Below are 16,625 nucleotides of genomic sequence, written 5' to 3'. Positions count from 1 at the left end.
ATTACATCATAAAACATGACAGCCTGCCACAACCTTTTATTTGTGATCAATCCTTTTGTCCTGGAATCAGTTTATAAAAGGTTAGTAGCTGACTCTTGACTTAATCTGGTTTAATTCACTTGTTACCAAAGTTATAGTAAAAAATGACAACAATTGAATTTCTATAACATTATTCTGATTTGAAACGCACATACAAAAAGTTACTGAGATATAATCCTTGGCCTATAACGCCAGTCTCACGTGAATATCATCTATATAACAACAGGAAACCAGAATGATCAATATTCTTCTGAATCTAAAGCATTTTTCTCCCCCCAACTTTTGAGTCAGACTAAACAGAACTGCTCATTTGAAACTTGTTTTCACAACATGAACACGTTTCACTGAGCTGAGGTTTGATTTTCACACTTCCACACAAACATTCACCTCCTCTTGCCTTGTGTAGTTGCAATTTTTGCTGTGTGGATACTGCAGCTCTATTTATTACTTTAAAAATAAAATAACACTGTATAAAGATGTGAAAAAGCATGCATATATGTAGAGAATCTCATAGCTTCATCAAAGCAGAATAAGTGCTCTTCTTCTCTGTCTCTGCAGCTAACAGCCTGTAGGCGTCTGAGTGTGCAAACCTCCAGCAATCTTACGTACGTCTCAAGCCATCTGGACCCCTGTTCGCTGCCAAGTTACGTAAGTCTGAAAAAGAACATGGCGTGTATCCCAAACATGAGACATTTAACAGAGATCTTGCACATTAGTTGCATCCTCTCACACATGGAAATACTGAAGTCCATACTTTTATTATATACACACATATATTTGCACACAAGAATATAGTTATTGGGTTTAATTGTTTACAAAAATGAGTCTTCATTAAAACATCTGTCAGCACTGGTGTTTAGATTGATGTGCTTTCAGACAGAGGTAAATTAACCCTCTAAACATCACATTTTGCCAGATATTGCTGGGTGGAGAGAGATACGCTCACCTGGCTCTACCCTGCTTTAAACAAACTCCATCTGTTCTTTACATAAGATTCAAATTAAATTTCACGATGGAGACGCACTGAAGGCTTTCTTATTTTAGGACCTGAAAACTGCAAAACCTGTTTAGTAGCTGGAGAGAAAGAGAGCAGTGATTGTCAAATAGTAGCTTACACATGGCACAATACTACTACAAAATGGCACAATATATTTAGCATAAACATGAAAAGAGCAGCCAAATTAATACCGTAATATATTTGGACACTGTTCATGTAACATGAATGTCTTAAACTAGGTATAAGAGGTCATCGAGAACAAAAACATGAACTAATTAAATACTTTTTTTTTTTAACCTTTCTAGATGATCACGATTATTGGATGATTTTTCAATGTCATGAATAGACCAACTGTGTCTCAATGTCTCACAACCAGAAAGAAGTGTCACACAGGCATAGCTGCGGTTTTAGCTGATGAAATATTTCAGAACAACTGTAGAAAATGTTGAGAAGACTGGAAATCACTAGTTAAACATTTCCAGATATTTCAGGTTTTCCATGATTATGGGAACCCTATAAATAAAATGTGAAAGGAAAAAAAAATTAAATGTAAATAAGGTTTATTTTTATTAAGCATGCAGTCTATGAAGCACTACATACACTTATCAAGTATTAACCAAACGGTTAGCATCATGACAATATTTAAATGTAAAACAAACAAAAAGTAAAACAGTTTTAAGTTCATGAGGTTATTAGATATGTCTAGTACTGCATGTGTGTTGGGGCTGACCGATTCTCATGCAAAAAAAAATTATAAACATTAAATATATTTAATGATTAAAAAAGTAAAACCAAGGTGAGACCTTTGTGCAAATATGTCCTATATCATCAATCTGGCTCAAACTGATTTTAATTAGATGGGAGAGGATAAATCAATGAATTGACAATTCTATTACTTAATCAAAACAAATTAAAAAACCTTGAGCTGTCGCAATATGTAATAAATAGAAAGCTACTTTATGTTCAGTTCCACACTTTCCTCGTTCCTTAAAATACAACATGAATGTAATGACCTCACTGTAAAGCACACCCTGAACCCACCTCAGGCTGTTCAAAAAAACAAATCCGTTTCAGAGACATCAGTCAGCCCCCGTGCTGCCTTCCAAAATACCTCAATGCTGTGGAATGAGCAAAGGTTATGAAATGTGGAAAAATAAAAACAATCTACCCACACTAAATCTAGCTTGTGCATATCCTGAACTTCAAACTCTGTATCCTTCATTCAACAGTAAACATATTATTGGCTTTTATTAATATAATTTTATTTCTCTAATAGTGTTTTCTCAGTCTTGGTGCAGAAGTCTGGATGTTCAGCTTCACATCGCTTCCTCTTTTCAGTTGCACCTCTCATCTCTGAAGTCTCACGGCCTGTTATTAGCATGGTTTGTATGCACACATGCACTCTTCTGCAGTGTAAGATTAGCGCTGGTGGGCGTCGAGGGTTGGGGCGGAGGACACTCTCACTCCGTGTAGTGCATGATGGACTCCACGTAGTTTCCTGGGAAGAGTCCTGTAGTGCCGCTCATCACACCTTCAAACCAGCCATCGTCATTCTTTTTAATGACATAGATGATAGCCCCCTCCTGGAAAGACAATTCATCTTCCTTGTCCTGCATGTAGTCGTAGATTGCCACCACTGAAAGCAGGAACAACAAAGAGAGAGTCAAGTTACAAATGACGAGGCGGAATTTTTTTTTAAAGATTTAATTTTTGCCTTTATTTTGATAAGGCAGATCAGAACTGATAGGAAGCGAAGTGGGAGAGAGATAGGGAGCAGAATGAGGAAAGGTCCATGAGTCTGGATTTGAATTCGAGATGCCTGTAGCGCAACGCCGTTATATGTATGTTGGCGTGCTGCCCACAGTGCTATCTATGGAAGCCCGTTTCCACCACTGAAAAAAAAAAAAAAAGGGTTATTGGGACTTTTTCATCTCACAATTCTGACTTTTTTTTTTCCCCACAGAATTGTGAGATATAAACTCGCAATTGCGAGAAACTTTTTTTCTCGCAACTGCGAGTTTATATCTCACAATTTTGACTTTTTTTCTCAGAATTGTGAGAAACTCGCAATAAAATTTTGAGGGGGGGGGGGGGGGGGGTCTATATTCTCAGAATTGCGAGTTTATATCTCACAATTATGAGAAAAAAAGTCAGAATTGTGAGACAAAAAGTCGCAATTAACTTTTTTATTCAATGGCGGAAACGGGCTTCCATAGCTATCAGCATCGAACTATGTGGGAATTTGAGTGCCAGTCATTCACGGTTCCACAAAACACGTGTTTTTATTACATTTTTGTGCTAATTTGATCATTCTTTTAGTTACGAATGAAGCCCTATTTGGAGAGTAATTGCGCAAATGCACATGGGGACATCTGTAACAAATACACACTGCATTTGTATTGTGATTTATTCATGGTGGGGGATTGAGTTCTGTGATCCTACGAACCCAGGAACACATGGTCAGTTTCATGATTGTCTATTATTGCCTGGACAATTAATAAATGTATATATTTTATTTGAAAATAGGACAACAATATCCTATTTATTATTTAAATACACTATTTAAAATTAGGAACATTTAAATGCTATAATTTAAAATGGTTTTGTCTCGCATGTTATCTGTCAAACTGATGGATATTTTAAAAATGTGAAAATTAGCAGAATCAAGTTAATCCAAACTTTTATTTATACAAGGTAAACATTTGACCCAGCTACTTGCTCGACTAGTACGGATAGTTGTGTATGTATATATCAATATACATTTTTTAAAACCTTTATTTGATACTATAATAATAGCCCATTATTAAAGTCTACATTTTTTTTTTCCTTTTTCTTCTTAATAGCTCCCAATCACTGTAGTGGAGCGATGACTTTCTAGAATTTTATTATTAAAACTGTCAATTTTTTCATGTGTGCACAGTACCGTGACATGCAGCAGTTATGTAGTCAAATATGATTTACAAACCAACATTTCATCAAAATGTTCAGTGCACCTTTCTCCAAGTAAGTTTGTGGAGCCCAGGGTGGGTCTTCTTCAGCGTAAGGGTCACTGTACTCCACCACAGAAGCCTCCTCTTCCTCATAGGCTTCTGGAGGTGGAACTGGGTTTTGTGTCTCCTCAAAAACCAGCTCTTCTGAAGGGGGAGGCGCATCTGAAACTGAGAGATGAGAAATGAACAGGAAACTCACAGACCAGGACTCCTTTAGAAGGGAAGGTCATGCAAGCTCATGGATCCATGCAGAAAGCGCAAGAGGTAAGTTATGATATGGATGTTTGAATGGATTACTGTGTAAAAGAAACAGTGATGTAAGTTTGACTCCTAATATTCTCAGACAGACGCATACACATGAATGCACCTGCGTAAAAAAAAGAATGCAATTTTTTAAATGAATTAACAAAAAGTAACTGCTCATCAAAATGTTTAATTTGGTATTACATCAGGGGTGCATAATAAAATTGAGCTTGGACTTGGTCTTTTAAAACTACAGAATTACATTAGACACATTAGCTTGCACTGATTACACACATTTAAGAAGTTTTAAATATTGCATTTTTTTATTAGTTTATTAATAATACTAAATAAACGTAAAATGCTCGTATCTACAATATGTTGTTACACCCATAGGGCATATGTAAAATTCTCTTAAAAAGGAGGGCTGCCTAAAACATTCTTAATTTTGATCAATAAGTATATCAAAAATTAAGTTTTGATTAGTAATATGCATGGCTTAGGACTTCATTTGAACAACTTTAAAGGAGATTTTCTCAATATTTAGAGTTTTTTGCACCCTCAGATTCCAGATTTTCAAATAGTTGTATCTCAGACAAATATTGTCCCTTTTGTTGTCCAGGGTCACATATAACATTAATATAAAGCCTTTTTAATTTCTAAAAACAAGAAGATTTTTATCAGTTGACAGCTCTGAAACCAGGATATATTTTCATGCTTTCAACAGCATGCCTTGCAATGACAAGCCACATTGAGCTGAACGTGTGTCTCTGAATGCAGGAGGGTCTCATCAGAGAAGCTCAAAGCCACTTACTGGTTTCCTGTACGCGAGCCACAAAACCCGTCAGTGGAAGCTGGGGTGTGATCTGCAGTACGGAGGGGGGAGGTGGGGCCACTGAGGCTAGTCCACAAGACCACAAAAAGCACAGAGAAACAGAGGAAGGGGGGAGTGTGTGAGCATGAACCAAGAAAGTGAATGTGAAAGGGAAAAACAGAAGAGAGTAGGCAGTTTAGTTTAGTGTGCAAACACTGTCTGGCAAACAGGAAGGGGGTCACCTTGGAACAGAAAAGATCTACAACAGATAAAGAGTTGAACGACTAACCCATTTATACATCAAGACACCAATCTAACTATGCTAACTGCACATTATCATTAAGAACCTGATGAGAGAGATGTTACTACAGAAAAAAACTAATGTGGTAAAGCAAAGATATGATGGTGTGTCAAATACAAATGTTAAAAGAAAGTAAACTGCAGGTTGGGGGTCCATGACTGAAAACTCAGTCTCAGAGAACAAATGAAACTGCCTTCGACGAATCACCAGAACAAATGTTCTGAAAGACGTCAGGTCTGAATAGTGAGAGCAGTACCTTGGTTCTGATTGTAATAGGGCCCTCCGTTCTGCTGGCTGGAGGGCATGGAAGTCTGACCCGAGATTGAGGGCGGCCGGCGATACGGCAGCGAACCCCCCACTGTGGGTGCGATCTGCCTGGGGACGGGCCTGTTCATGCTGTAGAACTGAGGACCACCTGCATGAACAACACAGCCATGAGATGGAGAAAACACTGACTGCAGACTTTTTTTAAGTAACATGACACTCAAAATAATGAAACGCGTAATCTTGCTTAACTTTTTTCTCTGCCAGTGAAGTAGCAGTGGTACTTTTATCAATGACTTAAAATGACAATGTTTGAGTTGGAAAAAACAATGAAACAATGTGTGAAAACAGCCTGAGAGACTCATGAGAAAGCACAATGAGTAGGACACAAAGACAAAAAAACTTCACCACAGAATAAGGTGATGTATCAGCAGGTGGGGAATGAAAGAAGGGCAGAATGTGTGACTGATGGGCTGGAAATGGGCCGGACAGTGGCGGACTCACCTGTGCCAGGGTTGGTGCTGGATGTAGCACTAGCTTCAGCTGAAGCGAGGGGTGGTTGAGAGGGAGGAGAGCCATTATCTGGGGTCAGAGAGCTCTCAGTGGAGTCGGGGTGAGTGGGGAGAGATTCAGGGATTGAGGTGGGGTTGGCTGAGGGTTGCGTGGGGGTTAAATTAGAGGACGTAACAGAAGGCTGAGTGGAGTTAGTTGGAGCTGAGGGTGTGCTGGCACCAGCAGCTTGAGGGTTAAAAAAAAAAAAAAAAAGGAGAGAGGTTGGAAACTAAATGAGAAATGCTTTTGCATTTCACTTAAAGGGAACTAATGTAGGGCATGTCAGGAAGAAGACTTGCTTTAAGCCCAAAGTATACTTCGTTTTTGTACACATACGCAGTTACAAAAATCGGATGGTGCACGTTCTATTCTGGTGACAAAAATTGTGTCACATGCACTGTGTTGTATTCCCTCGCATATGCATAAAAACGGCAGCATACTTTGGCCTTAAGTATTAAGAGAACATGATAGAAAAAGACTGAGCTTAAAATCTAGTCACAATTCTTTTGTGAAGACCAAGTATATCAGTGGTTGCTAATCTTTCTCCTGTAGTGCAACCTTTCAGCATTTTAGCTCAAGCCCTAATTTAACACACCTGAGCTAGTTAATAAAGGTCTTAAGGATGACTAGAATCTTCCAGGCAGGTGTGTTAAAGCGAAGCTCTGCAGGACAGTGGCCCTTGAGGACTGGATGCATGCAAATCTCATTAAAAAACAAATCCTTCTTTCAGTCATTTGACAGTAAAAACTGTGATTCCCGAGTTTCACTGTCCATTCAGTGTTCAGCCAAATAATTGTATTTAAATATTTACTTATGTCATCCAAGATGCTTTTTCAATGCACAGAAGTAAACAGTAAAGTGAAAAATGTTCAAAGTACCATAAAAATAGTCTTATATTTTATTGTTCCTGTAGCTCCAACAATAGTGCACAATACCCAAGGTTGTGGGTTCAATTCCCAGGGAATACATGGGGGAAAATAGTCACTTTGGATATACATAAATGTGAATGTTATTCTATCAACCTATGGGTAAATGACCTGAAGCTATACAATAGTTTTGTGAAGAATAGACCAATATTTCAAACAGTTGTTCACTGGAAATCTTGACTGAAAACTACATACATTTGAAAACATCTTTTCTAGCAGTCGACATCATAAAAGGACAAGAACTGCGTACAATTTGTATTAGTTCTTGCTTGTATCGTCAAAAGTTTTCTGTGGAAATATAACTAAACTCATTTTGTGTTCCATAAAAACCAAAAAATACAAATTTGGGGCAACATGAGGGAGAACAGATGAAAGAAAATTTTTTATCTTTTGGATAAACTATCCCATTAATGTTTTTAGCTTTTGAATCTTGATTTAAAGCCAGTTATTAGCTCATAACTGATCAAAAAACACATGACCGCAGCCAGACTGCAAGTGGTATTTATGTTAAGTGTGCTTTCTGTGAAGATGTCACCTGGGAAGAAGGCGGGTGGAGAGGGTGTGGGAACAGCGATGGGAACACCCACACTGCCGCTGCCGCTGTTTTCACGACTGCTGCTGCGACTGCTGGGATGACTGCCGCCACTGCTCCCACTGCTGAACACACGCTACAGATTACACACCTCACATACATGTGTCTCATGTTATACACATACTGACATCCAAAGGCTCACACACAGAGACAACAAAACAGATGATTCATAAGCGCTCTCAAGCATACAAACTCAGACACATACACAGATACATAGATGAACCAACAGCTCACACGACAGGAAAACACACAACAGCACGGGTTGGTTCAGTGTCTATGACATAAAGAACATATGGCAGCATTTGTGAGTCACAGAAAGAACGGAGGAGCAACAGCAGAGACTCATACTGAATGCACAAATGCTGAGCACATGGAGCACAGACTGAATGAGATCATGTGCTTGAGATGCAGAGAAAAGAGCAAGAAGAAATCCACAAATCAATCAGTAACGAGATGAAGGTCCTTGAGACACTTTTTTGAGATGAAAAGAAAGACACACAGCAATGCCAGGCAAATATAGAGCTGAAGCAGCTGACAAGACATACATTAAATGGCTGAAGAGAAGAATGAACTGTCAGCATCTTTAGAATTAGCAGCAATAAATTATTTTCTTAGTCTACATGAAATAGATATGCACCTATTTTTTAATGCATGTTTCCTGATCTGAGTTTAAACGACTGTAAAAATTCTGACCTAGTAATTATGTTCAAAATGTCAGCACTTGCTCATCCAGTGTAACTGACAGACTTCTTTTTGGAGACATATGCTGAATGCTCTTTTCTTAAGGCCCCAATATAGTCACAGCAAAGTTATTTTTTGTTCTTTACTCAGAGTTTGAAATATGTAAGCATTGCTTTACTGTTAGCTTGCATCCCATTATCAGTAGTTTAAAGTTTGAAAAGTTTCTGAAAAGTTAACCCTGGAAAGCTGATTTGAACTCTCAAAACAAACTCCTTCATTTTGGCCTAATTTTGTTTGAAATGACATCATACCTGTTCGACCTTTGATTTCACGAAGTATTTCGGTGCCTTTATGATTGACTGCAAGCTCACATTCAGATCTGCCTCCATACAATTAACAACCAAGTTCCCTTACATCGCAAATTTAAAGAAAGCCTATTTAGAGGCATTAAAACTTGCTGGACTGCACAATATTTGCATAACATTTAAGACATTTGAGATATAGCATAACAACCAACCTTATTTCCAAGAGTCCATCTTTTGAATTAAATCTTAATTTCTTGTATGCAATTTTTTTTATTTTTTCTATTGATTATTTTGGGGTGAACTAAGGGCCAAGTCTTTTCTTTCAATTCACCCTCATTATAAAATTATTAGGGGAAAGGAGATTTGGACACAACAGAGGCTGGACTCAAAACCATCCTTAAAATGCTACAAATCCAATGTGTTACGATCACGTGTGCTACCACAGAGCTAAAGCTCCAGCAACTTTCTGTAGCCTTTAAATGGAAGATTAAGGCTGAGCTCTGTTTGTAAAGGCTTTGAGGATATTTAAGTGTTCTCAAACAAGAATTTGAATATATTCACATCATCAGCCCTTCAGGAGGGCACAAACGGTGTTATTTTTGTCCAAGATGTTCAATAACATTTCCAACTGGCAGACAGATGGGAGAGGGCTGGGGAAAACAGCACCAAATGCTCTTTTTCGGATGCTCCACTAAGTGACAAGAGGCAGTCGTACATGTAGGAGGACTTCAGAAAACAATCACTGTTCAAGGTGAAAATATGAGAAATGATAAGGATTGTTTTCAGTCAAGTTGGAGAGTGTATTGAATAGTGTTCCTGCTCAAGTAAAAGATAGGATGCTAAAAACAACAAGGTCAGAGTTCGATTCCCAGGAAACACACATTATAAAATCGCTTTAGCTAAAAGTGTCAGCCAAATGCATAAATGAAAACGTTGCAGGCATCCCTGCAGATGGCACAGAGATCAAAAGAGAACAAGTGAGAGTGGTAACAATTTCAGACACAGCTGAAAAGGTCTGAGCTTCAAAGGAAAGTCCCAGAGAGAGAACTATCTGCAAGTCTATCTGTGCTTGTTCTGCAATGTACAGGACTTGATCTTTAAAATCCTCAGGAAAAATCAAACAAGAAAGGAAAAGTTTAAGATGGGAGACAGAGAAAATGTCAGAGAAGGAGAGGCTCTGCAGTCATCTGAGAGCATCTTTAGGCGTCTTTATCCTCCGTGACTGATGATGCGTTTATGTGAGCACTGCTAACGTCACTCGCAACTGGTTGCCAGGGTTTCAGATTATGCAATTGTGCAGACAATCAGCGATGCTTGTTTTAGAAGTGCTGAGGAAAAGCGATGTCTGTGTGAAAGAGTTCTGCAGCAAAACCAACTAATCAATGTTAGCTAATAAATACATGTACATTCAGTCACTATAGGTGCCAAAAGGTCCCTTACTGCTTTAAGTCAGTAAATAGAGAGACATGCATGCACACTGAGAGCAGTGCGAGAGGTTTGCTCCGACAGAGAGGAGAGGATGAGGATAATGGTACCTGTAAGTGCGGTTCCTTTGATTAACAGATGCCGTGCGCACAGGACTTTGCTGCAGAATGGGCGCCATATTGCGTGTGGGGCTGGGGACATAGTCATTAGGCACCACCGGAGGCCGCACTGGCTCGAGCGTTCTGTAGGGGGAGTGTCTCCTGTCGGGAGAGACCGCAGGTCAATAACCCTGGGAAAGCTTAATCAGACAATTACTAGCCTAGAAAACTGAAATATCTGCTGCCATGTTATATAGAAAACCATTTTGCTTTAATATCTGAAATTTTACAATCAGAATTTTTAGCATTCCAAAGCAAAACAGTTATAATCCATCAACAGCATGATTTCGGGTTTCTTTTAAAGGATTCCATACATGATTTTCAAGGTTGTGAAAAAGCATTTTGGATCTGAGGTCAGGAAAGTGCAGGTGAGAAATAGCAATTAAATCTGTGAAAACAAAATGTGAAGTCAGTGTCACATTTTTTCTCTGGAATCAAAAGAGAAAACAGACATTTCTGTTTGAGGCAACAAGAATAAACTATTAGCATACATTATTAATTAAAACAATTCATTACTATTTTAAATCAACTAATTTGTCTCTTCATCACAGGAAAAACTGCATCTTAGAAGTACTCAACCTTGCTTTCTCTTAATGTTTTTCATTGACTTTAAAAGATGTGCTATTTTTACCAAAACAATGTGCTTCTTGACTATGGCACACGTAACAATTAACCTTTCTAAAATTAAAGAAATAAATTGACAGAAAATTAAGACACTAAAGCAACAGTAGACAAATCCTCACAGAAAAAAAAAAAAAAAACCTAACAGACACACAATGAATCTATCAAAAAGTCACATTTCTTCCCAAAAATATATAAGTAAATAAATAATCTATGCTTAAATAAATCATGATATTTTGCAGTGACATTTTCATTACAAAGGACATTTCAACCCCAGATTACCATAATGTGTGCAGGCACAATCATATTCCCACAACTGTAATACATATTTTTCTACTGTATAACAGTAAACTATATACAGTCATTTTTAAAATCAGCATAAAGTACAACAAATACTACAATAATGAGAATCCACCCAAAAAAGTGTCATGAAAATAAATTGCAAAGAAAATCTTAATGGTCCTTTATTAATAGGCTACTATTGACATCTTGACAAGTTTTGTGAGATTCACCCAACAGATTTAACAGATATATACAGATTTACAATTTCCCATCACTTGCTTATGCATTTTATGAGGGAACAAGCTTTAGCTGTGTTGTGTTGCTGACCTGTCCATTAAGCAGCGCACAATCTGGCCTGCAATGACCAGCCATCATGGGACGACACAGGAAACCAAAAGAGCGCCAATCTGCACAGCTAGTGCTCAGAAAACAGGGCAGGACACACCCTCTGTCCTCGATGCTCAAACATCAAGCTCCATCTTAATAATGAACACACTTTAAAAACTGAGCATATCTGATCTTTCATAATCACAGTTTCACGCTTTCACAATTTTAGAAGCGAATTTAACACACTTCTTTTCTGACCCAAATGTAAAATCAGGCTCTTCACTGGCTGGCATCAAGGGAAACAAGGGATGTGAAGGATAATGTCATCTGTGGGGCTGAAGCTGAAGTCTCCCTGAGGACTAAAGACATGACCCACACATGTGCTCCTGAACTCCAGCTGTGTGTGACCTACACTGAAAACCAGGCTTTTACTAGGAAATAAAAACCTCACTGTTGTTGTAGAAATGTTATTATAAAAAACATTGTTTTAAATGATCTGATAAGTTGAAAGAATCACAAAGGACCAGTCAAATGTTTGGACATGCTTGATGTTCTACATACTGGAAATTACTACTGTAATAATGACAAATGCATAGGTGTGCCGAGTCAAGTAGAATTTGTCTTTCACTTCATTTATCATACAAACTTTCCAGAATATATGTAAATCAAAACATTTCATGCTGCTCAAGAACCTCAGAGATGTGAGTATTATGAGCAAACACTTGAAATGAGTCATTCACTGCCATTCTCTCATTCGTGACCGCTAGAGCTGCAAAGCGCATATACATACCCTATGGTGCCTTTGCCTGGCATTGGGGGGCTTGGTGGTTTCTGTGTGGGAGGTGTGGTGCGAAGAAGGCTGCCCATCTTCATGTTCTGGGTGCTGACCTATGACAATAACAAATCGAATCTACGTCATCAAAAACAGCCTTTGGCTGTGAACAAAATCATCTGTTTCACAGAAGAGCAGGAGAAAGTTGACAATAGCCCAGAACAGCCGCATAACATGTAGAGCCACAGAGAGAAAGACTGCAAGAAAGTGTTTTATTTCATTTAGAATTTAAAGAAAACAAAGAAAAGCCCAAACAAACAGAACAAGCTCACACACATACACACTTACTCCTGAGCAACATGCAATAATGATAAAAATGCAAATGTGATATGGAAAGGATGAGAGAAGAAACAGGGATGATTGCCAAATGGTTGTTCAATTATTATTCCCTCCATTCTTCATTAATGTGTACTATATATATATATATATATATGACATTTCTGAGCATCCAAATATTGTTTTTGTATTAACTGACAAGACTTTAATCCTAGAATGAATCAAATACAGAATATCAGTCCATATTTAGGTCATATGAACCAAGCAATCAAACCTTATTCCTTCTCCATTCGTGTCACCTGATCATATGACAGCTGTAAAGGCCCTTACCTTGAACCTAAGCAACCACTTAAACCAAGAGCGAAGCAGAGAACAGAGGTGAGAGGAAGCACAGAGAGGTTAGTCACATCTCAGACACAAAGAAAACCCACGTCAGATTCTGGCAGTTAGTTCAAAACAAACATGTTAGTCAGAAAAATCGTTCCTCTCAAGGTGAGCCCGTGTCCTACCTTCACACCGTGACCGATATCGTCCAGCGAGCTGTAATCGATAGGTTTGCGAATGTACCGCACCGGCCTCTCTGGATTGGCTGGAGCAATGATTTTATGCGTGCGGGAGGTGTTCTTATTGGTTGTGAGGATGCCGATCTCCCGCCTCGCCACTTTTTCTTTGTGGATGTCCACCGTCTTGAGGGAAAAATAAAAGTTTGAAAATTTTAAAGAACTTTGAAATCTACTAAAACCAAACTGGGTCATTAAGAACTATAACCACATTCGCATTCATGATATAATAGATTTGCATACAAAAGCCTTAAAGCTACAGTGGTACTGCATTGGAGCAAAAATGATGGCCTCTTTAAACTTCATATTTGTGGAAGCAGGTTACAAAACACAGAGTATGTGAGGCAAATTATTAAAGCGTGTAGTTGTGAGAGGTCTGTTTCATTTCATACGGCAATTTGGGAGAGGATCGTGTCAAAAGCACTTCACGAGAAGAGCTCTATTAGATGTTGTGCCGCTGTGTTTAATCGCTTTAGAGCCCATGCTGTTGACAGCTGTTAAATAAAAAATAAGAGGAAACGGAGGGGGGATAAGCAGCCGCTGCTGGCATCTCAAACACAGTTAAATGATATTCAGCATTAAGTGACAGTGATATGGTAAATAGGGATCGAGTCCAGAGAAACTGCCGAGTACACAAATGAGGGCAGTCGAGAAAAGACAGGTCAGAAAAACGGAGACAAAAAAAAAAAGAATGAAAAGAGGAAGAGATAAATCATCCATGATGGAGAAATAGGCAGCTGCTGTTGACCTGGGATGCATTTCCCAGAAGCGCAGCTAGCAAACTATGGTCGCAAAATCTTATATCACGATAACGATAGATATATATATATATCATGATATAGTCATTTTTTTTCTTTTAAAAAGGTTATGATATTAAAATCTTTGATATCATAGAATTTTCATAATCCTTGTCACCGATGTCAATATCAAATTAATACAAGCCTTAAAAAAAAAAAAACGGAAGAAACAAAAACAATGTATATACATACATATACATATATATACACATATCATTATGATTTTAAAATTTCTTATTATTAAAGTTACAAAAGTGATTTAGTCAAGAGCAGTGAGAGATTTTCTAGCAATGTGTTATGATTGATATGAATGGCAGACAGAACAAATACTGGACAGCTTCCCCTTTAAGACCGAAGTCTGGATCCAATATACTATTACATACGAGTTTTCTCTTTCAGCTGTTTACTCTCTCTTAAGACCTAAATCGCTGTGTTTATGAGAATACTTGCAAAGACGGGGATTCTGATGCATGTAAGTGTTTATGTAATTGTTCAAAGCCAAAAAAAATAAAAATACGCGGTGCTCTCACACAGAAACAGAGACGGTGCACACATATAGCTCTGTTGTTTGTGTTTCAACGGCTTAAAATCGGTTGTTTTAAAACTGCAGTGCTTAAAAATGCATGCCCATGCTACAGAAGTAGTCCCTTCGAAGTAGTTTTGTTCTGGTTGTTCTCAACCTGGTTCTGTCTCAACCTTCATGCCCCGTGGTGGCGTGTAAAGAACGATGAAAAAGTATTACCGCAAACAATGTATTTTGTGACACCACGAAATAAACGATAGAACATAATATGAAACAATAGACTTTTTATTTCGTCCATCCGATATATATTTTCATATCGCACAGCCCTAGTCGCAAGTTCCGTGATTAACAACATAGCATTTCCCAAAAACATAGTTCCAACGAACATTAGCAAATAGCATTGCAAAGCTGTGTGGTTGAAACTGCAGCTCTTGACCTGTGGTTAGAAGCATAGTTTCTTGTTAGTGTGACTTGTGGACTTATAGATTATGCTCGAGTAAAGATAAGCAAGCTATCTTTCATTCCATATCCATTTAGAAAATACAGTGAAAACAGTAATATTGTGAGAAATGCAGAGGTGGGCCTTTAAGTATTTTTACTTCATTACCGTAGTTAAGTACAGTTTCCAAGTATCTGTACTCTACCAGAGTATTTTTATTTTGGGAAACTTCCAAATCATAATTTATGAAAAGTAGTGGAGTAAAAAATACATTATTTAATGTACTTTTTACTTCACTGCATTTCATAAAAAACATGTCTTTCCTCGTTCCATTTTGAACTGGAGAAATCGTCATGCGTTTTATCATTGTAAATGAAAATCATATTTGTGTGTGGTCTCTTGTCTAGTTTTCTGTGGTACTGTGAATAGTTAAGCTCAGAGCTTTGTGTAATATAACAGTCCAGATGTGACGCCACAGGGAGGAATTTCCCACAAGTGGTAGAGGAGATACAGAGAGAAAGAGAGAGCAGTGGTGATGGAGGAAAAGAGAGAAGGCAGGGGCATGAACACATAAATGAGTATGTGTGATTAACATTTGCTTGTATCTTTGGGTGACAAAACACTACAGCAGTCGCACCAGATCCCTGCAGTTACACTGCATCTGAATTACAGCTCCTCACAGTCTGTGATTCTGTGGGTAGATGTTTAATTACAGAATAAATGAGATCGACTAACTCGAAAAGTGACTGGACAAGGATCCTGTCTGATCAGCCAACCAAAGATCTGAACAATTAAAACACAAAAGCAAGACTAAGCAAGGCATTTGTTGCATCCTGTGGGGACATAATTACTGATTATAATGACTTATACTGTCTTTTTATGCATCATGTTGCATTGCCCCGCGTAAACATTACCATGTCTGCATTTGTGATCAGAGAAACGACAAACAACAAGCACTACTCTACACTGCTCAAACTCACGTTTGAATAGTCAGTAGCAGAAACGTACTTACAGGTGAGTCAGAAGCGTCAGACTGTCCTTGCAAAGCTGGAATGTTGAGCCTCTTATAATCTCCCTTTTACCTAACCATGTCACAGTCATTTACCTCTCACCTCCTAGCAGACTCTTCGAGCCGTCAGCCGTTCTTCAGTAAATATAGCCCAGAGTGTGAGATTGTATGGGGAGGTGTGGTGTGCTGCTAGGTTACCTGAGAGATGTGGTTGATAGAGGACTCCATTCGGCGCAGCTGGGAGGCCTGGATGTCGAGCATTTGGAGCACATTGTTGGCGAGTGTGTTGATCAGGTAGGCAACACTGGCCAGGGACTGAGTGGTGTAGTTCTTTGTTTCCTCTAGAGCAGCGTGCTTGTCTGGAGACTGATGGAGTAATAAAAGAGCAATAGTCAGTGCACCATTAAATCTGTTCAGCCATTTCAAAGTGTGATATTGGAGTACGCCGAGTGATTTTTGATGTTGTCTCCACTCATGTTTAATCAACTGAGCTGTTGTTGGAGCATTTTTTTAACACAGCAATGAACAAACGGCAGAAGCCATTAGTTTTCTCAAAATCTGTCAAGCAAAATTGACACTGCTACTAAAATAATTTTTACTGAATCATTTCCTCAATGAAACCAAAACAGAATCAAACTGGGACCTTGCGAGTCAGAATCAAGCCAAATCAAATGG

General features: G+C 38.4%; 1 protein-coding gene across 7 annotated transcripts in view; it reads right to left on the bottom strand.

Moving 5' to 3' along the window:
- Positions 1 to 779: 779 nt before the first annotated feature.
- Positions 780 to 16,625, bottom strand: part of LOC306876886 (abl interactor 2-like) — a 32,421-nt gene continuing 16,575 nt past the window's right edge. Inside the window, exons 2-11 of one of the 7 annotated variants that reach the window (XM_079428328.1) lie at positions 16,149 to 16,316; positions 13,132 to 13,308; positions 12,305 to 12,402; positions 10,237 to 10,386; positions 7,659 to 7,780; positions 6,150 to 6,383; positions 5,638 to 5,796; positions 5,081 to 5,167; positions 4,030 to 4,194; positions 1,582 to 2,672 (exon numbers count right to left, since the gene is read on the bottom strand). In XM_079428328.1, coding sequence (XP_079284454.1) covers positions 2,497 to 2,672; positions 4,030 to 4,194; positions 5,081 to 5,167; positions 5,638 to 5,796; positions 6,150 to 6,383; positions 7,659 to 7,780; positions 10,237 to 10,386; positions 12,305 to 12,402; positions 13,132 to 13,308; positions 16,149 to 16,316 — 1,536 coding nt within the window. In that variant the 3' untranslated portion in view covers positions 1,582 to 2,496. Of the gene's footprint in view, positions 2,673 to 4,029; positions 4,195 to 5,080; positions 5,168 to 5,637; positions 5,797 to 6,149; positions 6,384 to 7,658; positions 7,781 to 10,236; positions 10,387 to 12,304; positions 12,403 to 13,131; positions 13,309 to 16,148; positions 16,317 to 16,625 lie in introns of all 7 variants that reach the window. The other 6 variants (XM_079428329.1, XM_079428331.1, XM_079428330.1 and 3 more) reach the window with 6 other exon arrangements.

The sequence above is a fragment of the Barbus barbus genome (genome assembly GCF_936440315.1).
Source record: "Barbus barbus genome assembly, chromosome: 11".
Taxonomy (NCBI): Eukaryota; Metazoa; Chordata; class Actinopteri; order Cypriniformes; family Cyprinidae; genus Barbus; species Barbus barbus.
Note: the sequence above shows the minus strand (reverse complement) of the source record. Positions and strands in the feature narration are given on the sequence as shown.